The sequence below is a fragment of the Sardina pilchardus genome, chromosome 13, assembly GCF_963854185.1.
Source record: "Sardina pilchardus chromosome 13, fSarPil1.1, whole genome shotgun sequence".
Classification (NCBI taxonomy): Eukaryota; Metazoa; Chordata; class Actinopteri; order Clupeiformes; family Clupeidae; genus Sardina; species Sardina pilchardus.
Window position 1 is genome coordinate 21743264 of NC_085006.1, and position 25272 is coordinate 21768535.

At 39.9% G+C, this 25272-nt stretch overlaps 4 protein-coding genes and 1 long non-coding RNA gene across 5 annotated transcripts; 4 read left to right on the plus strand and 1 right to left on the minus strand.

Annotated features, from left to right (window-relative positions):
- Positions 1–1372: 1372 nt before the first annotated feature.
- Positions 1373–2311, minus strand: LOC134099178 (olfactory receptor 1D2-like). The gene is made up of 2 exons (XM_062551970.1): positions 1831–2311; positions 1373–1572 (listed from the first exon to the last, which is right to left on the minus strand). The coding sequence occupies exons 1-2, from the start codon at positions 2309–2311 to the stop codon at positions 1373–1375; spliced, it is 681 nt and encodes a 226-aa protein (XP_062407954.1).
- A 4656-nt stretch (positions 2312–6967) lies between these two features.
- LOC134100102 (uncharacterized) lies at positions 6968–8331 on the plus strand. The gene is made up of 3 exons (XR_009941200.1): positions 6968–7349; positions 7444–7505; positions 7593–8331. It is a non-coding gene; the product is annotated as an uncharacterized LOC134100102 (long non-coding RNA).
- A 211-nt stretch (positions 8332–8542) lies between these two features.
- Positions 8543–9543, plus strand: LOC134099179 (olfactory receptor 1D2-like). The gene is made up of 3 exons (XM_062551971.1): positions 8543–8998; positions 9200–9430; positions 9526–9543. The coding sequence occupies exons 1-3, from the start codon at positions 8543–8545 to the stop codon at positions 9541–9543; spliced, it is 705 nt and encodes a 234-aa protein (XP_062407955.1).
- A 1620-nt stretch (positions 9544–11163) lies between these two features.
- LOC134099180 (olfactory receptor 2G3-like) lies at positions 11164–15330 on the plus strand. Its single transcript, XM_062551972.1, has 4 exons — positions 11164–11589; positions 11833–12070; positions 14692–14879; positions 15049–15330. Exons 1-4 carry the CDS (start codon positions 11164–11166, stop codon positions 15328–15330), a joined length of 1134 nt encoding a protein of 377 aa, XP_062407956.1.
- Positions 15331–17167: 1837 nt separating this feature from the next.
- On the plus strand, positions 17168–18115 carry LOC134099181 (olfactory receptor 5AN1-like). The gene is given in 1 exon segment (XM_062551973.1): positions 17168–18115. A coding segment is annotated over 1 exon segment (948 nt).
- The last annotated feature ends 7157 nt before the right edge of the window (positions 18116–25272 follow it).

Here is a 25272-nt window from a genome sequence, read left to right on the forward strand (position 1 = left end):
AGTTAACTCTGGGGTAGCAAAGATGGGATCCTTTTTGTAGGCAAACTTCAGAGGTCTATTGGATCCAAACCTACAGTACCATCTTTGCCCATATAAGGAGTTCCAGGTGTTAACTGAAGCTAACTGCCTATGGCAAGTTGCATTGTAAGTTAGCTCTGGGCTAGCGTGTGCCGTCTTCACCTACCGAAAATCACAGTATCCACTTGAAGGCAGAGGACAAAACTTTGAAGCGCAAAGAGTTTAACAGGTGCGAAAATTCAAAATCACCATGTTGAAAATAGCCATATTTAATTTATTTCCTTTATCAAATCACAGTTAGTGAAAAAGTTAGTGCACATCCCAGGTCAAGGTGCAGAACAAGGGTAAATCATAAAAAATGGAAAAACGTTTGCACACTTGAAATCCTTCTTTTTAGTTTTATTTTCTTTTCTTTAGCACAGAATAATGACGTTTCGACCGTATGGTCTTCTTCAGATTCACTACAGGAACATACTGATTGACTTTAAATTATACCTGGTCTGCAGGGGTGTGGCTTCTTTATCAAATCACAACAATGGTCAATAACACATCACTTCTACAGTACAGTATATTCACAAAACTCAACTAAAGTATTAAAATATTATATAGGTTACATATATTATTATTATTATTATTATTATTATTAATTATAATAACAATAACAATAGTAATAAAACCTTATTGAAGTTCATAATGTGGCCATTTACAGTAGCTCTATCTTATATTCAAGGGTAAATGATGGCTTGGGCAAAAGCTCATCCAGGAAGGCACCCATCATGCCGCAACCAGTTAATTCCTGCGTTGCCGTCCAGCCGTAAACTCATTTTTGCCTTTGCCATCTGCCATGGCAGATCTGAGATCTTCCTGCCATTATCCAGTTGTGGATGAAGATCTACATCAAAGACTTACTGTACTCCAGGGACTGCCATTTTTATCTGTCTTCTTCGTTGTTCTTCGTTGCACATTTATCCAGAATTAAATTGTTGATTCCATCTGTTGGCCTACTGAATCTTTCTGACAGAGTAGAATACTATAGCCTACTATTTTTGTATTACATATAAGTTCAGTGTTCAACACCATTAAGGAAACTCTACAACTCCAAACCCTGGACATGGTTCATGAATCAATACTTTCTAATATAAAACAACTTTCTGTATCATAAATTACTTGATTCAGTAGTGGAGGAAGAATCACCCATTGTACAGACAATGCATAATGTAAACTAACTGAACCTGTTTTCATCAGTTGGGGTCACAGAGTGTTAACACAGTTCATAAAGTTATTCAGGAGTACTTCACCATTTAATTTCAGAACAAGCTGTCATGGTTCAACAACAGGCAATCATCCATTGTTTCTAAGATAACACATGTCTACTACGTTGTCTGCATAGTACTTTTCGAATCTGTGGAAGTTGTAGGCCATAAATTATTGGGTTCAGTAGTGGAGGAAGAATTAGAAATTGCAAAGACAATGCATTACGTACACCAATAGGAATATTTTCAGAACCACCCCAGCTGTAAACCATATCAAACAGTGCTGTCATGGCAAAGAGTACTAAAACCAAAATATGAGGCACACAGGTTTTAGTAAATTTAGTCTTACCTTCCTTGGATGATATACAAACCTGGACAATATGAGCATAAGAAACAAAAATGAAAACAACATGCATAAGTTTAATTGTAATCAATATCATACTAAATACCTTATTGCCTATGGCTTGATGGCATCCAAGGTTTACAATTGAAGGATTGTCACAGAATAGTTTATAGATGTGATATCCACAAATGGGTATTCTAGCAGTAAGTAGCATACATATTATTGCTCCCAAAAGACGGTAAGCCCAGGCAAGTCCAAGCAATTTTAACACAGCATGTGGAGTCAAAATGCTGTGGTATTGCAATGGTCTGCAAATAGCCACAAACCGGTCATAAGACATCATTGTTAAAACTGTGATTTCACACATTACAGAACTATAAATAACATATGTTTGAATTATGCACCAATTGTAGCTTATTGTGTGAACATCAGATTGCAGGTCAAGCAAAAATGTTGGGTAAAAACCAACAGTCCTGTAGAGTCCATTTGCACAGAGATTACAGATGAAAATGTACATGGGCTTATGGAGGGTTTTATCCACTGTCACAATAACGATCAAAGTTAAGTTGACTATAATAATAAGGACATAAAGGACAAATGCCAACAAGAAGTACAGAGGCTTGTAAACTCCTGAGTCCTGCAGCCCAGAGAGAATAAAGAACTTTAAAGTAGAGTTGTTTCCCATCATTTCAGGCATAATTAACATGTAATACTATGAATACATCATGAAGTAGCACTTAAACACATCCGCATACACTGATTTACCAACTAATATCTCATATTGTAGTATTTTTTATCGTAGTTATATTCACATATTGATGTTTTTTTGGTGTATCTGACATTTACAGTACATCAGTTACCCTTTGTTTTAATGTGAATATACAGAGTATAGAGGGCTAATTTATACTGTACACTCCACCTCAAGGACCTACCATGTTTGGGTTTCCACTGATGAACACAGCGAAATACCACCGGCAGTAGATGTACCACAGAGCAGAACATGATATGACCGTCACATGGTGTTGCCACCTGCTACGTGAACGCAATAAAGGATTCCATCTCCATGCCCTGTCCCTACAATTCCTACTAAACAACAAATCATGCAAATCAAGTCCTCAAGTAAGATATCCACATTTTTGGGTTAATCATTAGTTGTCTAATAATGCACAATATCAATATACAGTCTGAATCACACTTTTACCTGCAACTTTCATCTCCTGATTTCAGGGGCCGGTTTCCTGAACTCTCACTCTTAATGAGCTACAAAGACTCCAAAGGTTATTTATCTTTACCAAAGTTGTCTACCTTTACAGTTGTGCTTCCTGAACTGTCCCTTCTTCTTACGAAAAGCTCCTTATGTCCGACATACAAGGCACTGTCCACCCTGAGGGTGCTAAATTGTTTAACAATGATTGCTCAGAAGTCAAAGTTTTCATGAAATCTGGAGGGATAAGTAATCCACAATCTGTTGCCAACTATAACCCCCTATACCACCTTTCTTTACCCATTATGCCATCCGTCGTCTAAACATGTTGTTCATAGATTGTTCATTCAACATAGCCATATTTACATTTATTCTGCTCTTATAAGGTTGCTGCTGCTAATACATTGCACATAAACCGCTCACAAAAAGTAAGGAAACTTGACTTTGGCCCATTATATCTCCACTTTAATAATACCAATCACTAAAGTTTTATATCATTTTCATCGTTTATTAGTCACCTTTACAATGAGGTACAGCTTGTAAGCATTGGGCTTCCATGGAATGAGCAACACAAGCAAACGTTTAAGTAGTGCCAACAAAAAATGTGCCAAAATGGCCTGTTATGCTGTTGGAATTAACCTTTGTTACTTCAAGCATTGACGATTGCACTCTCCCACAGAAATGAGGAAAACAAAACATGTTAGGCATACATTCGTTAATTTTATACTCAGTGTCAGGGTCCTCTAGCCTAGAAATCTAGACACCCCTAGTGGCAGCAAATGTAATTTGGCTGGCGGGGCAGTCTAGGCACGATCCATTGAGCTTAGGAGCTGAGAACTGGAAAATCAAGCGGGCCAATCACAGTGTATAGAGTCGTTAGGTGGGCTTAACATAATGGTGACTGACATGCGACCAGAAGTTGCGATGGTAACGCATCCTGTTATTTGAAAACAAGAAGATGATTTGTTTAGCGTTATCATATTGTGTGGAGAGGGAATGTTACGCATCGTGCTACTTGAAAACAAGAAGATGATTCGTTTAGCGTTATCCTATTGCGGGGAGGGAATTTGAAAGACAACTGTTTATCCCACCCCTCCGATTGAGCCCTGTCTACGGTGAGTGTCCAGACCCTACATCTTGATGTGGGTCTGGCTCGTCAGGCTAAGGGTCCTCAGTAGCGTGTAGAGGATCCATATGCAGCCACAACAGCTTGGCACCTTCTTCTCATGCTGGTCACCAACCAAATCCATTTAGTATTTTTGAGCATTCCATCCGGTCTGAAGAAAATTGACTCTATATCAGGTGTGCCCCTGTTATTTAGGCTGCGTTCAGACTGCAGACGAATCTGATTCAAATCTGATTCCTTCTCACATATATATCGGATACGGCTCTGTTCAGACTGGGTCACATTAGTAACAGATCTGACAGGTTGCTGTAGCAAAGGAAACAAACGTTTCTGCCATCAGGAGGAAAGTCTTGCTAATTTGATGTGATTAAACATCAAATTAGCTGTTCATTGAATGCATGCATGCCTGTGCGCATTTTCGCGACAGAAATGGAAACTAATCGATGGCAAGCTCCGCTTCAAACTGTTGGAAGGCTATTTAATTATTTAACGACATTGTGGATTCTTACAACCTTCATAGAAACAGAGCAGAGACCGTATAATGCAGTGTTTAGCATTGAGTATTGTTTAGTCCAATTTTAATATAGCATTGTCAAAAGACATAGCCGTAATGTTGCTACCTAGTGATTTTTAATTATGCAGTCATGTATTGAGTTAAAAAGACAATGTTGTGAATGTCCTTTTTCATCAGCAGATGAGCTGACGAGTTGCATACAGATGTCGGTCTATAGCGCGTCTTTTGGATCCGCCCTTACACTGACGTTGCACGTTTTCAAAATGTACGTGTGTACGCAGTCGAGGACGTCTCATTTGCGCAGTTCATCGGGCTTCGTTCCTCCATCCTCCGCTCGTTCCTTCGTCGTTTCCTTCACAAAATTCATTAGTAGGAGGGGCTATGACCGGGGGAAGGATCGAGGAAGGAAGGAAGGACCGATAAATCCCTATATGAGAGGCACCCGATGACACGCCTCTTTATGCAGAGGAAGCAATCCCCATTTTGCGCCCATGGACATGAACTATGACGAAGTATCTTGCTCCCCTTTAACAATCTTTGGCTGCGTTTAGACTGCAGATCGGATATGCTCAATTCCGATTTTGCGCTCATATCCGATTTTTTTGATTGGATGTCAACATCTACTTTCGCCAGTGACCCAAATCCGATCATGTGTGTTTACATTTGCCAGACACTTGAAATGGCCCACATGGGCTAAATGTTTCTTGGCACTGAAGCCACGTCCGCTTATATCCTTGCTCTGCTATTTGAGAGGAAATCTCCTTGTTACGGGCAGACGGACACCACCCGCGGCGTAAATGGGAGACGCATACAGGTCGGCTCGTTGTACAAAATATAGGGATATTTAGGTCGGGTATCGAACTAAGGGTATCGAACTAAGGCTTCGTAGGTCAAACAATGGCTGGTAGCGGAATGTGCTGCTGCAGGGTGGACAGCTAGAAGCTCTCTGAACGTAATAATCCACTTATTCAGATGCTGAAGACAAGAAGCAGAACATTTATAGTATTAGCAATTGTTTTCCACAGCTTTCTCAACCGTGATTACCATCAGTTTGAAGATGCTCCCTTCATTTCCGCTCTGTAGCCAAGATGGCGCATGTTAGGGGCGAAGTGTCCAGCATTCAATACAGCTTTTGCCATTATGAGTGCCCCAGCCAGTGTTGTGCACGTTCACACTCTTCAGTAACTAGTTCAAAGCTCAGTTCACACACGTGCAAAGTGAACTGTTCACGTTCATAGTTCACCATTTTTAATTTTGAACTAGTTCAAATTCAGTTCATTTGAATGAAAATCTGTTTCTGACGGAATATAGGCTACAGCCACCTGTTGTTCTCATCTAATTGAGAATGTCCGTAAATTGGGCTTTATTTCGCTGGGCAGATACATTTCTTTTAGGTCTATGGCAGATAGCCTACCGACGCCTAACAAATGCGGCCGCGCATTTATTAATAATTAATAATAAATGCGTCAGCTGTGCATGACTGACAGCAGAAGAGTGTAGTTTTTACACCGGGAGTATGGAGGAGGCTGCCTGCTGCATTACCTGCAGCGATGTAACTGTTCAGTGACATACTGTAGGGCTCTTTGAACACGTTATGCATCCCTTTATCATCACTGACAAGTGCAGAATCTTTCCGTGATTGCATTCACATAGCAGCGGTTCTGTGTACAATGCATCATGTAACGTGATCATGGGTAATGTAGTAGTGCAAAGCTGAAGTTTAGGAGTGGCGCCCGTGGGCAGTGAGTGTGACAACGACATAGCCTACTGTTTCTAAATTGCCAGCAGATAGTGTCACTGGACTTCTCAGGAAAAAATAAATTCCGTAACTCTTAATTGGACATCAACAGTGACGTTCGTCGTTCATTTCGCATAATCTGAGCGAATTCACGTTCAAATTCATTATTTACAAATGTGTTGCGTTCAGTTCAGCGTTCACAGAAAAATTAACTTGTTCAATTAACGTGTTCTTTTGAACTCGTTCATGCACAACACTGGCCCCAGCCAGGGACTAGCAGTGCATTGTGTGTCTTTGGAATTGGACAAATAAAACATGGAGAGGACTTGGGAAGCATGATTTGCTGTTTAGAAGGAATTGTAGGAGTAGGAGATTAAGTGCTTTATTTTCTTCATGTAACACGTAGCAGGTGGCAACACCATGTGGCGGTCCTATCATGTACTCTGTATGGTACATGTACTTCCAGTGGTATTTCGCTGTGTTCATCAGGAAACCCAAATATGGCAGATCCCTGAGGTGGAGTTTATGGTATAAATAAGCCATCTATACTTGTTCACATTAAAATAAAAGGTAACGTACTGGACATATCAGAAACAGTTACAAACATCAATGTGTGAATGTGACTATGACCAAAAATGATACAAAATGAGATGTTTCTTAGTAAATCATTGTAGGTCGATGTGTTTAAATGCTACTTCATGATGTTACAACATAATATTACCTGTTAAATTTGTGTGACGGATGGGAGGGGGATGAGCCGGTGATGCACGTTACACTACACATGACTAGATCTAGCGAGTCACCTGACATTCTTCTCAGGTGACCGGATGTAGCGCAGGTAAAATGGTATGCCTCACAGTCACTCGTTCTTTTGAAATCAGATGGCGCGACTAACGTGGTGAGAGCACTGTTATCGCAATTATTCTGCCGGTGGTGATCTAAGCGGTAAGGGAAGCATTTTTGACCGAACTGTTTAGGCATAGAGCATTCATACTGGTTGTAGCCTAAGCTTACGAACCCTGATGTGCTTAACATTACAGCGTTTGTCATCGGTTGCCTGGTCGCCATTATTGACAAATACATGCCGGTTTCCGTGTTCGTGTTCAAATGGAATGGATGACTAGCTGTATGAATGTATGAAGATTTTATCAAGGTAAATGTTACGGTATTGAAGTGTGAATTATGAATTGCAAAATAACAAATGTGTGTACTGCTGTGTATTGAATATGCGTTTATTGTCTTCATAGATGTCTATTCGCAAATGTTGTGTCCAGTCCACCTGCAGTAAAATCAGTGCAGACGTTATCAGGTATTGACTGATTATGTTAACCAGATACCATGTTAGCTCTGTCGATTGGGTGGGCATGTGATTAATGTGGTCTTTTGTCATTTCCAGGAGCCAGTTGTAGCCACTGTTTTTCCCTTTTTGTAAAATATCTAAACTTGAAGTCAGTGGGTCAAAGCTATGTTGTAGGTAGCTATATGCCAGTTGTAGAACCACCTCCAAGTTTTGCGTGTTATGTATTTCCTTTTTTTGATGTGTATGGCGAGGCTTTCCTTCCTTTCTTTCCTTTGTCAGCCGGGGCTGGGAGAACACAGATGGTAGCATAGGCTACAGCTCAGTCGCCGCTTCAGGAGGCTTGTATTGCATGCGTGTGCAGTGATCTTGTGTTGCACTTTGTAGTGGAGGATTGCCTATGCGTGACTTAATTGTAGCACTCTTAGAGTATAGTATATAGCTATTGGTGTGTGGCTATTCCAATTGTAGCACTCTTAGAGTATAGTATATAGCTATTTGTGTGTGGCTATTCTAATTGTAGCGCTCTTAGAGTATAGTACATAGCTATTTGTGTGTGGCTATTCCAATTGTAGCACTCTTAGAGTATAGTATAGGCTATAGCCAACTCCTGTGGCATGCTATTGTAGCGGTCTTATCCCTCTGAGCTATTCTGCTCTCGGCTGGCGCCTCTTTTTCCCTTGCCCTTACTGGTGTGATTTTGCCCTCTTTTGGGGTGTTTATGTATTTAGTTTTTCTTTATTTGGTAGCAGGCATAGTGAGTCTACTTGCAATGTATGCACATTGATATTGCACTGTGTAGCCTTTGTGGAAATGTTTACAGACAGACTACTATTATGAAAAGAACAACTCTCTCTATCAAAGTATTTATTCATATTTATACATTTCTACTATAAATAAAACTGAAGTGCATTATTTTTGTACACCGTCTCCTCCCTTCATTCATTTAATTGAATACCTAATAGTGGGGAATGGGCTTACATATCATCTCTTAGAATCTAGCCCCTAGTGGTAGTACTAGTGTGTCTAGGTTACATTTGTCTGAAATGATGGAAAACAACTCTACTTTAATGTTCTTTATTCTTTCTGGGCTGCAGGACTCTGAAGTTTACAAACCTCTGTACTTCTGGTTGGCATTTGTCCTTTACATCCTTATAATTGTAGCCAACTTAACTTTAATCTTTATCGTGACTGTGGATAAAAGCCTCCATGAGCCCATGTACATTTTCATCTGTAATTTGTGTGCAAATGGACTTTATGGGACTGTTGGTTTCTATCCAAAATTTTTGCTTGACCTGCAATCTGATGTTCACACGATAAGCTACAGTTGGTGCGTAATTCAAACGTATGTTATTTATACCTCCGTAATGTGTGAAATCACAGTTTTAACAGTGATGTCTTATGACCGGTTTGTGGCTATATGCAGACCACTGCAATACCACAACATTTTGACTCCACGTGCTGTGTTAAAGTTGCTTGCTTTAGCCTGGACTTATCCTCTTTTGGCAACAACAATATCTGCTCTACTTACTGCTAGAATACCCATTTGTGGATATCATATCTATAAACTATTCTGTGACAATCCTTCAGTTATAAAGCTGGGATGCCATGAAGCCATAGCCAATAAGGTATTTGGTATGATATTGGTTACAATTCAACTCATACATTTTATTTTCATTTTAGTTTCTTATGCTCTTATTGTTCAGGTTTGTATGTCATCCAAGGAGGGTAAAACAAAATTTACCAAAACTTGTGTGCCTCACATTTTGGTTTTAGTAATCTTTTCCATGACAGCACTCTTTGATGTGTTTTACAGCTGGGATGGCTCTAAAAATCTTCCTGTTGCCGTACGTAATGCATTGTCTTTGCAGTTTGTGATTATTCCTCCACTACTGAACCCAATAATTTATGGCCTACAACTTCCACAGATTCGAAAAGTACTATGTAGACAACTTTGGAGACACATGTGTTGTCTTGGAAACAATGGATGATTGCTTGTTTGATGAACCATGACAATTTGCCCTGAAATTAGATGCTGAAGTACTCATGAATACCTTTATGAACTGTGTTAAAACACTGTGACTCCAACTAATGAAAACAGGTCCAGTTGGTTTGCATAATGCATTGTCTGTACAATTGGTGATTCTTCCTCCACTACTGAATCCATTCATTTAGGAGCTAAAACTTACACAAATCCAAAAAGTACCATGTAGACAAGCTTGCAATCAGAATGATATGTTTTATATTAGAGATGCTCCGATCAGCATATTTGGGGCTGTTCACCGATTACCGATCACCAAAATCATGATCTGCTTGCTGACTGCTGATCACAGAATGGCAGGAGAATGAGAGTCTTTTAACAATAATCTAGCACAGTTTGCATCATTTGTATAAATGAAACCAATCATGAATTAATGTAAGTGGCACAAAAACAGTATAGGCTATAGTCAATATGTTGAAGAACCACCATTGATCTCTTTGTATTTAAAAAATGAAATAACTTTGGCCATCTTTTCCAAAAAAGCCAGAGTGACATAAAATTGTTCCATACAAAGAGGGGGTCAGGCAGACCAACATACATTAGATCACCTAGGTCCCCAAATGAACCCTTCAAACCCTTCTAACCATTTCAAAGTATTAGTAATTTTGTGCATTCCAGTCTGGAGAAAATACGCTCTGTACACGCACTATTTCTGCATTTGGGGTCAAGATATTATGGCATTTCCGGTTGATTTGGGAGCCGATGTTATGGATGGGTGTTTGAAGTTAACAAGATGCCTTTTGGAGTTACTGAAGTGTACTGTCAATGATGTGTGTCGTATTGTGAGAGCAACAATTACAACGCCACAGAGTGAACTTGAAAAAGGTTTAAAATTTGTGTCTTCCTACCTCTGCGACTTTGAAGGTTACAGTAGTTGCTGAGGCATCCTAGTTTACCTTGAGATAGCAGTGTAACGTTAGTGATGTTACTTCTGTTTATGTTTGCCACAAACCAAACCGTCCTGTTTCAGTTTAACCATGTAACAAAAATGGCTATCTGTTAACGTGTTTTTATTTATGGTGGAAGTATCAGGCAAAAATTGGGCTGGCGAGATAACAGTGAGGGCCCGCTGCTACAGCTCTATGAAGAAATCAGAAACGCCACACCAGCTGACAGTAGGACTAGTTCAAAAGACACAGTCAAAGTTCGGTTGAACATGTTCAAAAGTTAGTTCAACCAGTCACGTTCTGCCCTATTTGTTCTTGCTCTTGCTTTTCACTCTTGCTAAGTAAAAACAATACAACAAAATATGTATTTCAAAATATGTACAAAATAAAACGTGGTGCATTTCTAAGGATTTATTTTCCTCACGTAACACGTACAGTACAGTAGCAGGTGGCAACACCGTGTGGGGGGTCATATCATGTACTGCTCAGTGGTATTTTGTTGTGTTCATCAGTGGAAACTCAAATATGTTAGGTCTCTGAGGTGGAGTTTACAGTATAAATAAGCCCTCTATACTCTGTGTGCTCACAATAAAAGAAAAGGTACCAGATGTACAGATACAACTACACACAAGATGTGAATATAACTATGATCAAAAATACTACAATATGAAATGTTACTTGGTATAGGTGGATGTGTTTAAATGCTATCTCATGATGTTACAACTAGTATTACCTGTTAATTATGCCTGAAATGATGGGAAACAAGTCTACTTTAAAGTTCTTTATTCTTTCTGGGCTGCAGGACTCAGGAGTTTACAAGCAGCTGTACTTCTTTTTGGTGTTTGTCCTTTACATCCTCATTATTATTGCCAATTTAACTTTGATCTTTATCGTGACAGCGGATAAAACCCTCCATGAACCCATGTACATTTTCATCTGTAATCTCTGTGCAAATGGACTTTACGGGACTGTTGGTTTTTATCCCAAATTTTTGCTGGATTTGCAATCTGATATTCACATGATAAGCTACAGTTGGTGCTTGATTCAAACATTCGTGATTTACAGCTCTGCACTGTGTGAAATCACAGTTTTAACAGTGATGTCTTATGACCGGTTTGTGGCAATTTGCAGACCACTGCAATACCACAGCATTTTGACTCCACATGCTGTACTAAAGCTGCTTGGACTTGCTTGGGCTTACCCTCTTTTGGCAGCAATAATATCTATTCTACTTACTGCTAGAATACCCATTTGTGGATATCACATCTATAAACTTTTCTGTGACAATCCTTCAATTATAAAACTGGGATGCCATCAAGCCATAGCCAATAAGGTATTTAGTTTGATATTGATCACAATTCAACTTGTGCATTTTGTTTTCATTGTAGTATCTTATGCTCATATTGTTCAGGTTTGTATATCATCCAAGGAAGGTAAAACTAAATTTACTAAAACATGTGTGCCTCATATTTTGGTTTTAGCACTCTTTGCCATTACAGCACTGTTTGATGTGTTTTACAGCTGGGATGGTTCTGAAAATCTTCCTGTTGGCGTACGTAATGCATTGTCTTTGCAATTTTTGATTCTTCCTCCACTACTGAACCCAATCATTTATGGCCTACAACTTCCACAGATTCGAAAAGTACTATGTAGACAACGTTGTAGACATGTGTTATCTTAGAAACAATTGATGATTGCTTGTTGTTGAACCATGACAGCTGCTCTGAAATTAGATGGTGAAGTACTCCTGAATGGCTTTATGAACTGTGTGACCCCAACTGATGAACACAGATCCAGTTAATTTGCGAAATACATTGTCTGTATAATTGGTGATTTTCCTTCCACTACTGAATCCAATCATTTATGAGCTCAAATATAAATCCAAAAGTACTTTAATGATGATTCATGGACCATGTCCTGAATTTGGAGTTGTAGAGTGTCATTAATGGTGTTGAACACTGAACTCACTCAAGCATACATATAAAGCAAAAATATAGTTCTACTCAGTAGGCCTAGACAGAGATGAAGTCAACCATCTAATCATGGATAAATGTACAACAATAAAGATGACAGATAAAAAATGTCAGTCCCTGGAGTAAAGTAAGCAGTCTTTGGTGTACTGTATAGGTCTTCTTACACAATTGGATAATGGCAGGAAGATCTCAGATCCTGCCAATGGGAGAAGGTAGGGGCAAAGATGAGTCTACAGCTGGACAGCAACACAGGGATTATCTGGTTGCAGTGACATGATGGGTGCCTTCCTGGTAAAACTTTTGCCTCAATATGCCTTTTAATGCAGATAAAGCTAAATGGCCACAGTACGAACTTCAACAATCAATCATTTTCTTTAAATGTATAGCATAGGCCTATGTTTTGGTTGAGTTTTGTGAATATAGTGTACAGTAGAAGTGATGTGGTAATGACCACTGTTGTGTTTTCATGAAGAAAAAATAAATGAATCCGGTATGTCCATTTTCAACATTTTTCAAAATTGCTTTTTGCAACCGTTGATACATTTTTACAATTGTCTGCTCTCAGAAATTCACATAAAGGCAGCAATTGTATTTTTTTCTGATGCATTTTTCTTCAAGAAAATGCATAGTATTCGCTCATGAGTAAATGTGATTGTCATATTGTAAATTACATAATTTAGTATCATCTGATGTGTTGGATTTGTAGGTTTATATAATTCATCCTCTTGAAGTTTAAATTTAGAAACCAGTGCTGGTTAGACACCCCTGCACGATGAGGCTGAAGGTTGTCAATTAATTTAATGCATAGTCCATTTGAAACGTTTGTTCAGTACTAGAAGTTCCTCAGCCGTAATCCTTGTAGGTCAGATATAGTCTAATGAAAGAATTTGACTGAATTAAAGTTTTTATATTGTGCATGTATTGTACAGCATGATAGGCCACTGACCACTTGGGCGCACCAGCATCCTGGCAGTCGGCAGACAAAGCTCGTTTTAATTTATTCATGCTGTTGAATTCCCCAATAATGTAGATAAAATGCAGATAATTTTTCGGTCAGAAGGATCAGTGGAACCTCTTCACGTAGGCTAGCTGGAGGAGAAAAACAGTAAACAGGTTGGGTAACAGAACAGTTGATGTCACACTTTCTCTGTCATCATACTCCAACAACATAACCAATGAAAACAATAATTTTGCAGCGCCACATTTTAGCAACATAATCACAGCCAATGAAACAATCATTTATTTTATGTTCTTTTTTTTTCCAGAAACATGCCCCTAAACTCGTCGAATGAGAAGCGATCTCGTACAAGTCAAAGGACCTCTAGTTCATGGCGAGTGCTTACGACAAGGAAGTTACATCATATCACAAGTTACAATTTGTCACAAGCCGTCAGGATGTACAAATGGAATGCAGGATAAATGTTGCCTAATGTTCACAGTTGACAGACATCGGAGACGTTACCAATGTGATGGTTGCTCCCTCTACTGTCTGAGGAAGGGCAGTGTGTCCCGAAACGTCACATGTGGTGAATAATAAAAATAAGAATATTGGAGCTTTAGTGTGCGGACTTTTTTTGTCATTTTTACTGCTCCCTCTACTGTGCCCACACTTGTTGATTAGGATGGGTGTTTGTTTGTCATGTTTTTCAAGAATCAGAATTGCGACATGTAATGCTCACTACATCTACAGTCAACCCTAGCAAGTAACAACAGTCATGAAGACTGACTGTGCTATATGAAGCCATGTTCACTGGTTAACTTTGTGTACTGCTAAGTAAACAAACAAATACAATTCCACATACACAGGGGTATCAAACTCCTGGCCCGCAGGCTACTTCTGGCCCCGGTCAAGCCCAATTCTGGCCTGCAATTTGAGGTCAAAATCACGACTTGATGCAGATCTGACTTGATGCATACTGGGATGCACGCAATGCATACTGGTTAGAAATACTGTCCGACTTGTTCCCGACGGGGTGGAACTTACCATCATGACTCCATGTCACATGACCTTAAAATATTGAGTCTGAGCCGGCATTCAATTCTTGCAGTTGTCCTGGAAAGCTCAGAATATGCCTAGACCCCAGACCTCTCAATAAGGCAATACAGCGACCTTACTGTCCTCTCCCTACCCTGGGGGATGGCACCACAAAGCTCGCAGGAGCACAATACTTTAGACACAAGGTCAGGCCATTTGGCCATTAAACTTAGCACGGAGTCATCAATGTTAACAACATTCAACACAGTATTTGCCAGATATCGTTTTCTCAGAATCCCATTTGGAATTGTCTCCGCCCAAGACAAGTTCCAGAGGCGCGTGGATGAAACCTATGAAGGACTGGAAGGCGTGACGGTCATAGTTGATGACATACTGGTCTTCAGCAGGACCAAAGACGAATACGACCAACGCCTCAGAGCGATGCTGGACCGCACAAGGGAGAGAGGGGTGAGGCTCAATCCTGACAAGTGCCACATAGGTGTGACCGAGGTAAGCTATTTCGGACACACTCTCACGAGACGGCATCAAACCAGACCCTCACATGGTGAAGGCGATCAGTGCGATGCAACCCCCACAGAATAAAGCAGAGCTGGAGACAGTCCTCGGCATGATAAATTACCTCTCAAGATTCGCTTGAGTCACCTCACCTCTCAGGCAGCTTCTGAAACAAGACAGCGAGTTTGTGTGGGACGCAAACCACGACAAAGCATTCCAAGACATGAAGAATCTCATCACGCAGCACCCAGGCCCTGTCCTGTCGTACTTCGACCCACAGAAAGAGCTACGTCTCCAAGTCGATGCATCGAAAAGTGGTCTAGGTGCTGTCATGCTTCAGGAAGAAAAGCCAATCGCCTATGCATCTAAATCATTGAACAGTGAACTATGCCCAGATAGAGAAGGAGCTCTACGCTGTGGTCTTCGGATGCAAGTGCTTCCATGAATACATATACGGTAGGAGAGTGCTTGTGGAATCAGACCACAAACCCCTCGAAGCAATATTGAAGAGGCCTCTGGCGGCAGCACCACCCCGGCTGCAGTGGATGTTTCTTGTCATGGAAAAAAACACGGACCTTTAACTTAACTTTTAACTCTAACTTAGCACTCTGAACAAAAACCAGCGGAGAATGATCTGAGATGAGAAGTGGCCGCTTGTGGCCTTAAGTGTCACCACTTCAGGCAGTCATATGCACGCACACACACATGAACACCCACACGCACACTCCCACACACACTCAAACACGCACACACACACACACTCACTCACCAGTGAACATACACACACATGGACACATAAAACACACACAAATGCAGGCAAGCAGGCAGACACACACACACACACACACACACACACACACACACACTCACATATGAAAACTCACACACACCTGAAAGCAAGCTCACACATGCACACATTCATTATTTATCTTTGCTTGAATGTAAAGGACCGTTTTGTGGTACATCTAGTTAGGAGTACATTTAGGTACATGTCCATTTAGTACTGTACATTTATCCAGAATGCAGATGGCTTGAGGAAAAAAGCTCCTCAGTCTCTCTGTTTTAGCCATGTGAGAACAGGGACGCCTGGCCTGCCTGGCCTCAGTGGTTTCCATGGTCCATGGTCAGGGTGTGAAATGTCCTTTCAAATATGTTGGGCCCTGGTTCATACTCTTTTTGTAAATAATTTACATCCTGCAGGGTAGGGAGAGATGTGATGTATGGCATGCTGGTGCGTTGCATTAGGCAGAACCACTGCCTAATAGGCTCTGTGCACAAACGTTTTTAGTACTGCCGTTAGATTTCCGGTCTGTTCGAACCTGCAGCTATTGCTATGGTAATTCGTGTCTACACGGACCCAGTTGAGTGTTGCACCTAGCGAATCAACACATTACGATAAAGAAGGATTACATTTATTTTTTGGGGAAAACAAGATATTCTGTGTCTTGGTGAATGTTTAAGGAACAGAATAAAACAGAAGATGCCGTTTCAATATAGTTAACGCTCCACCGGAAGTCAAACGGCAGTACTAAGTGATTTTAGTGCACCGAGCCCATACCACTCTGTAGGGCACTGCACTCATGGCCTGTGCCGTTCTAATACCAAGTGATGATGCTACTTTGCAACATAGTGCCAGTGAGACCATCCGACTTTGTTAAAACTGGAACCAGGAATTGTTTTTACCACATTATTGAGTTGATTGTTGTTGGATATATTGGTATAGCTATTATGTATCCATCTGAGTCCCTGTATTGTTGTCCTAAGACAGGTATACAACAGGCCTGTTGACTGCAATGTTGCAGAGCCCTTGTTGAACATTTTTGCTTTCTGTCTACCTCACCTACAACGATGACGATTATCCTCTAAGGATCATTGCATAGAGAGGCATCCCCTTTGCTATACAGATTTGAAGAATATAAAAGAGCAGGTGCAAACAAGAAGGATTCAAAGTGAAACCATCAGTGGCACAGTGATTCAGTAGTGTTTCCCATAGGGTGGAATTCATGGGGTTCATAGATTTGTTTCACAAGGCTATAGTGACTTTGAAAAGATAACAGATGTGATGTTGGTGAAATTCAGTTAAACCTCCCAAATCAATAATGTAGGTCAATGGGATATACATCTAAGTGTACAGTATGCGTTACCATGTAACTATATGGATGAGTAATGTAAAACTATAGTCTTTAATAGTCTGTACTCTCTTCTTAAGTGATTACGTAATCCAATACTCAGAACATATCACAATTTTTTTTTTTTTTTCAGATACTGTATGAACTGCAAACATGAATGAGTCTTTCCATCACACACTGATCTATGCAGCTTACCAGGACATGGGTTCAGTCAAATATGTACTTTTCACAGCTGTTTTTATGATATACTTTGTTTCCCTGATAGTCAACATTGCTGTTTTACTTTTGATTTACTTGGACATTTCCCTCCATAAGCCAATGCACATATTTTTATTTAGTTTAATTGCAAATGGGTTGATTGGAAGTACAGCTATTTGGCCAAAAGTGATGGCCATGCTCTTAACAGATGTAAATACAGGATCATACGAAGGCTGTCTCATTCAGGTTTTCCTAATTTCAGCATATGGAGCATGTAATTATGCAATACTAACGGTGATGGCTTATGACAGATTTGTCTCTATATTTCAGCCTTTGCAATACCACACCATCATGACACCACAGAAAGTGAAACAACTGTTATTTGCTGCTAACTTTGTGCCTGCAGCTTTTATACTTGTTCAAATATGTCTGACAACCCAGATTTCCCTGTGCCATGACACCATTCATAAGATTTTCTGTGATAACCTGTCTGTCTTGAGTTTATAATGCACAGACAGCATTCTCATTCGTGTAAGCAATGTGTATGGAATGCTTCTCCTCGTTGGTTTTATTGTGCTCCCTGCATGTCTCATATTTCTGTCATATTTGAAAATTGTGGCGTTAACATTCAAGGGCACAACAAATGCGAGAAAAAAAGCCCTTGAAACGTGCACTCCACATTTGATTATTTTTATCAATTTCTCTGTAGCTTCATTCTTTGCTCTTATATATAACCGTGTTAGTGACTATTTACCAAAAGAGCTTAATGCATTTGTGTCCACGAATTATGCACTTTTCCCCCCACTTATGCATCCACTTATATATGGCTTAAAAAACAAGGAAATTCAACACTGCCTCTCCAAAATTGGGAAAAAGGCCGTGTTTGCAGTTTCTCAAAGATAGCTCTCCTTCGAGGTCAAACCATTTGCAATGTTGTGTTGTTTGTCAGGATCTTTCACACAAGATGTACAGTAGAAGTACATTTGGACTGTGTGGGGAAAGTAATAGCAAGTGTGGTGGTGTCACAGCCTCTCCAACATCTGGCATTCATGAACAGAATTTACTATTTTATAGGTTGGGACAATTTCAAAAATGTTATGTTCTCTGTTACTTTATAGTAAACTCTTAATTTTCATATCAAATGATATTTTTTTTAAAGCTTAGGTTGTCTTTTACTCAAATCAGAATGAAAAATGAATAAACACTTTGTTCGGTTTTATGATATTTTATGTGGGTCAACAACAAGTTATAAGTCTAGAAAAGTCTAGAAAATTCTAGAAAATATTTTTTTGATATTATTTGTCAGTATATTTAAAAACAACAACAGCATAACCATAACAGCAAGAATATTGTTAAAATTCTACGAAAACACATGCAAACAATGAATATTGAAGACATCAATTTAAAAAACAACATGCATTTATTTAACTCTGAAATAAACTGTGATTCCACTCTCCTCCGCACATGTTAGATGGAGCCATCCTTCACCAGGTGACACTTCACCCACTCTTCCATTTTCCTTGCATCTTCTGCAACTCTTTATCTACATTCACTGTTGCCATCCCTCGGGGGGGCATTGGGTTTAATACACTATGGCCCAATCCCAATGTCCGGACTCACAGACTTTGGTGCGCGTTCTCGCGAAATTCGTAAGGGCTTAGGGCTGTCCCAATGTCGAATTACAACGAGCGTGAGGGTTTGAGTACACACTTACCGAGCCCTTTCCGTGAGTCTGCATCGGTGCAGACTTAACCTAAGGGAATTACCCACAGTTCAAAGTGTTGTGACATTTACCGCGGAGATTGAAAGCAAATGATGATTTGAAAAATCAGGAAAATTGAAGGTAAACAACAGCACGCACGACACACACGTGCATGGTGCAAATGTTAGCAACGTCTTTGTTAGTAAACATCGCCATACATGTGATCTCGTGAAGTGCTGTCCCAATCCCAAAATACCTATCTGAGCCCATGTGGCGTCATACACTCACTCACTTAGCACCTGAAATCAATTAAGTCTGTGAGTCCTTAGTTCTAGTCTTTAGGGCTGACATTGGGATTGGGCCTATAATGGCCTATAATAGCCTATAAACTCGGCAATAGGTCCAACAAGGCGACCTTGCTTAACTCTGGACCCACTCTTCCCCTTGCCCCACAGCAAGGAAGGGATATCTTTGTAAAACTTCAAATAACTTAAAGACTTAAAAGTTTGTCGAAGGGACAAATGAGGGCACTTTTTCACAATTTGATAAAGCATTATCGCACGAGTGGGATAATGCTTAATCAAATCAAATTGGCTTTGTGACGCTTGGCTGAAATGCGTAAGCATGTTTAAGTAGCCGAAAATAAAAACTTTTTATATGCATCATTTTTTGAGTGCCTCGGATCTCTCTACTTTCTACATACTTGTTATTTGACCACCTATACCATCACAAACTCAATGAAAGACAGAACGAGACACATCCATACAGCAGGAAAAGCACAGGATAAGGGATGCAAAATACAGGACTCTACACCAATCAAAGACTTCAAAGCTTTCCTGGGATAAGTGAACCAAAGCCAACCTCGTCCTCTCCCTTGCTCATGAAGCTGTCGAACTATGCAAACTGCCAGTCACAGTTCACACACACAAAGGTCTTATGGCCTCAAAAGTTAACATGAGGAGCTCGCCAGTAGAGGTGGACACTCTAATGATCATCAGCAGACGACTAGATCATCTACACATGTGACAACTAGATATCTACACATGTGACACATGTGTTGGTGCTTGCTCTACGCAGGGTACCAGACCTCAACAAAGACAGGCTCATTATCATGGGCACTGAGATCGTTGACGAAAGACACAACTCCAACCTGTTTACATGGCTCTTGGCCCATAGGTTGCAGCACCATTACCAGGGTTCCATGCACTCACAGGCTGCGATATCACAGGCATATCTGTGGGAAAGGAAAGGTTTTGTTGTTATTCATGGAGGTACAGTAGATGATGATGTTATTAATGCACTGTGTAGGCTTGGTATCGGTCCTCATCCATCTCAAGATGTGTTACTGTAGCTGGATGTGAGAAATTCATCAGCTCTTCAAACCTGCATGAAACATCTAAATCCCTTCGGTGGAACATGTTTACAACTCTAAAACGCAACAAGGGAGTGGAAAAACTATGTCCCACTTCAGGGCTCCTGTCCTGTCAAAACATTGTGTAGTGGAGCATGTGTCTCTTGACTTGCTAGCCAAAGCAGTGGAAGGTGTTTTTGCAAGAGTAAACTTTGTTAGAATTGGAAATATGTGGAAAGAAATGTTTACCAAATTGACCTGCTTGCAACAGTAGGCCTGTTGGCTGCAATGTTACAGGGCCCTTGTTAAGCATTTTTGTTTCCTGCCTACCTCACCTACAACAATGATAATTATCCTCTAAGGGTCATTGCATAGAGAGGCATCCCCTTTGCTATACAGATTTGAAGAAGAATATAAAAGAGCAGGTGCAAACAAGGAGGATTCAAGATGAAACCATTAGTGGCACAGTGACTCAGTAGTGTTTTCCATGGGGTGGAATATGGTGTTCATGGATTACAGCTACACAAGGCTATGATGATTTCGAAAAGAAAACAGCTGTGAAGTTGGTTAAGTTCTGTAAAACCTCCCAAAACAATAATATAAATCAAGGGGATATACTTCTATGTATTACCACGTACCTATAATACCTAAATGAATCAATAATAGTTTGCAAAGAAATATAAACTATAGCCTTTAATAGTCATTTTTATAAACTATAGCCTTTAATAGTCTTTTTTCTCTTTTGGATTTGAACTGCAAACATGAATGAGTCTTTCCATCTCACACTGATTTATGCAGCGTACCAGGACATGGGCTCAGTCAGATATTTACTTTTCACAGTTGTTTTCTTAATATACCTTGTCTCCCTGATAGTCAACATCTCTATCTTACTTTTGATTTACTTGGACAATTCTCTCCATAAGCCAATGCACATATTTTTATTTAGTTTAATTGCAAATGGGTTAATTGGAAGTACAGCTATTTGGCCAAAAGTGATGGCCATGCTCTTAACAGATGTAAATACAGGATCATACGAAGGCTGTCTCATTCAGGTTTTCCTAATTGCAGCATATGGAGCATGTAATTATGCAATACTAATGGTGATGTCTTATGACAGATTTGTCTCTATATTTCAGCCTTTGCAATACCACACCATCATGACACCACAGAAAGTGAAACAACTGTCATTTGCTGCTAACTTTGTGCCTGCAGCTTTTTTACTTGGCCAAATATGTCTGACAACCCAGATTTCCCTATGCCATGACACGATTCATAAGATTTTCTGTGATAACCTGTCTGTCTTTAGTTTATCGTGCACCGACAGCATTCTCAGTCGTGTAAGCAATGTGTATGGAATACTTCTCCTTGTTGGTTTTGCTGTGCTCCCTGCATGTCTCATATTTCTGTCATATTTGAAAATTGTGCTGCTAACATTTAAGGGTTCAACAAATGCGAGAAAAAAAGCTCTTGAAACATGCACTCCACATTTAGTTATTTTTATCAATTTTTCTGTGGCCACATTCTTTGCTCTCATATATAACCGTGTTAGTGACTATTTACCAAAAGAGCTTAATGCATTTGTGTCCATGAATTATGCACTTTTCCCCCCACTTATGCATCCGGTTATATATGGTTTAAAAAACAAGGAAATTCAACACTGCCTCTCCAAGATTTGGAAAAAGGCCATTATTGCAGTTTCTTAAAGATACTGTAGCTCTCCTTTGAGTTCAAACCATTTGCCATGTTGTGTTGTTTGTCAGGATCTTTCACAGAAAATGTAGAAGTACATTTAAACAATGAAAAGAATTCAATGTTACAGTGGGCTTGTATATGTAGGCTACATGAGACAGGTCATGCAGCAACCTACTCCACTTACTAGGTTGTATTCGCAATCAGAACTGGCCAACAACAGTGCAGCATGATGTTTTGGACAGAGAGTAATAGATGACATAGCTGTGCAGGAGATGATTGTCAGGAAAAGTTTCAGTTTCTTAAAGATAGCTATCCTTCGTGTTCTAACCATTTGCCATGTTGTGTTGTTTGTCAGGATCTTTCACAAGATGTACATTTGGACTCTGTGGGGAAAGTAATAGCAAGCGTGGTGTGGTCACAAGTTACAACCTCTCCAACATCTGGCAGTTCTCTGTTACTTTTACGTTTTTTTTTTTTTTAAAGATATTTTTTGGGCTTTTTTATGCCTTTAATCAGACAGGACAGTGTAGAGTGACAGGAAACGAGTGGGAGAGAGAGTAGGGTGGGATCCGGAAAGGACCACGGGGCGGGAATCGAACCCGGGTCGCCGGCGTGCGGTGCAGGTGCCCCAGCCAGTCGCGCCACGACTGGGGCCACTTTTACGTTTAAGAGGACATAGAATGGATGAATTGAGTAATGTACTGTGTTCTCTGATGTTAAAATAGTATATATTCAACTTTGATTTATATATAAAAAAAGCTTAATTGCAATTTTACAAGCCCAATTAAAGGGACACTTCACCGATCAGCATTAAGCTTTGTATCTTTAGAAAACCAGGCATGTTTTGGAATGGTCATGCATAATTCCCTCAGTTTGCCTTGAGATGGGAGAAATACGGATTTCAATGAAACTCATGAATAGGACTTCCTGCTTTCAATGATGTAAAATGATGATTTTTACATCATTGAAAGCAGAAAGTCCCATCTCAAGGCAAACTGAGGAAATGATGCAAAACCATTCAAAAACATGACTGGTTTTCTAAAGATACGGTATACGATATACGTATAAGATGCGTGTATACGTCAGTGTCTACCATGATTTTCACATTTACAGTAGGACTTTACCACTTTCAAGCCATGGCCTTTTGAAATTTTTATGCAAAAATCCAAAAAAACCCGGGCGGTTAGAGGGTTAATGCTAATCAGTGAAGTGTCCCCTTAAAGCCTTATAGCCTGGGTATTGAAATGGTGCTTTTGACTAAATGGCGCCCTCTTTGTTAACCCCAATGAACTTCAATGGCTTTGCGATATCACAAGTAGGCTTTGTTCTAATTCACCCATTTTTTAGTGGCTATTTCTAAGTTCAAGATTTCATATGAAGGAGGGCACAACCATGCCTGATGTTCATGATAGCTCTTTGGTTATGCACAACCTCTCCTAACTCATCAAAACCAAGACAAAAATGGTTTCCATTCTCTGTCACCTTTTAAACTCTTGTATCAAATTCAATGTTTTTGAAAAGTTTAGGTTCTATTTTACACAATGATAATAAAAAATAATAAATATTTTGTTCAGTTTTATAATTGTATGAAGGTCAGCAACATGTCTTAAAGGGATAATCCGGAGTGAAATGCACTTTAGATCAATTTTTCGGACTATTGGGAGTACATACGTTGAGTTGACACCAAAATCATGTAATTCGGATGTATTTTGAGAAAGTTCGAGTTCACCGTTTTTAGCCAAAACTCGTTAGCCTGTAAGTGACCGGGGCAGGTCCTTTCGCCACTACAAAACGCTATTTTTATACCTCTTCTACTGTTCCAAACAACACTACACTTACGTGGTAGTGAGTAGAGGGTCCCTAAAGCCAAACCGAAGTATCCCCACGTCTTTATGTGGTCGGATAGAGAGTCCAGAATGAATTTAATCGAGTCAGTACCTTTCCGGAAATGTTAGTAAAGTGTTGTTGAAGCGTTGCGCAGCTGCCGCAGCGACATTTCCGGAAGGTACTGACTCGATTAAATTCATTCTGGACTCTCTATCCGACCACATAAAGACGTGGGGATACTTCGGTTTGGCTTTAGGGACCCTCTACTCACTACCACGTAAGTGTAGTGTTGTTTGGAACAGTAGAAGAGGTATAAAAATAGCGTTTTGTAGTGGCGAAAGGACCTGCCCCGGTCACTTACAGGCTAACGAGTTTTGGCTAAAAACGGTGAACTCGAACTTTCTCAAAATACATCCGAATGACATGATTTTGGTGTCAACTCAACGTATGTACTCCCAATAGTCCGAAAAATTGATCTAAAGTGCATTTCACTCCGGATTATCCCTTTAAGTCTAGAAAATCCATAACTACATACATAAACAAACAACAATTAATATCACTTATTTGTCAATATATTAAAAACAACAACAGCATGACCACAGCAACAAGAATGCTGTTTTTTGTTGGCAATGGAACTGTTGTATAAAAGCATTATCGCACTCGTGGTCGTGGTGTTGTTGGCCAATATCGCCACGGCTGTGGTTCGCCGCAGGCACAAAGCCGAAGGCTGAGTGCCGTAGGTAACTACAGCCGTGGCGATATTGGCCAACAACACCACTCCCACTCGTGCGATAATGCTAAAATACCCACAAAATGGTGTTTGGGGGCATGTTGTATATAGCCATTAACATTATATGAAGCAAGGGCAGTGGTGGTCTCACTTTTTTCTCCAGATATAAGTATAAGTATATATAGTAGTATGTACTGTAAGTATACTTTTTTTTATCCCGTGAGGGAAAAATAACGACGTCTTAAGTATTCTCATACCTTCGATGATTTAGGGCGACCTGTTTTTTAGGACTTTTTCTTTTATTGGGGCTTTTTGCAGGGCCTTGTTGGGAATTCTGAGAGGTTGCTATTTCGTCCTACATATGCAATGTTTGGTCTCCCATGTGTGTGTGGTGAGCTGTGGCAGTTGTTAAAACTGAACATTGACTCAAAAATATGACGTTGACGTAGTTTCGCCAATTGTAATTGACGCACCGCTACAGGTCTAGTTGTGTATGATGCCACCTATGATTGAATGATCACATTATACCCCATGGTGCTAGCTTTCTTACTACTACTAGCATGTCTCTTAAGGCAGTGTTTCTTAACTGATGGGTCAGGACCCAAAAATGGATCTAATGGATCTAAGATCTAATATTGTACCTTTATTTTAACAGGCTTTATTCGTAGCCAATGTCAGTCATTACCATGGACATAAGCAATGTTTATGTGACCGGTCATGTTAGACATCATTTTAGTGGTAAACGCAAATGTACTGTA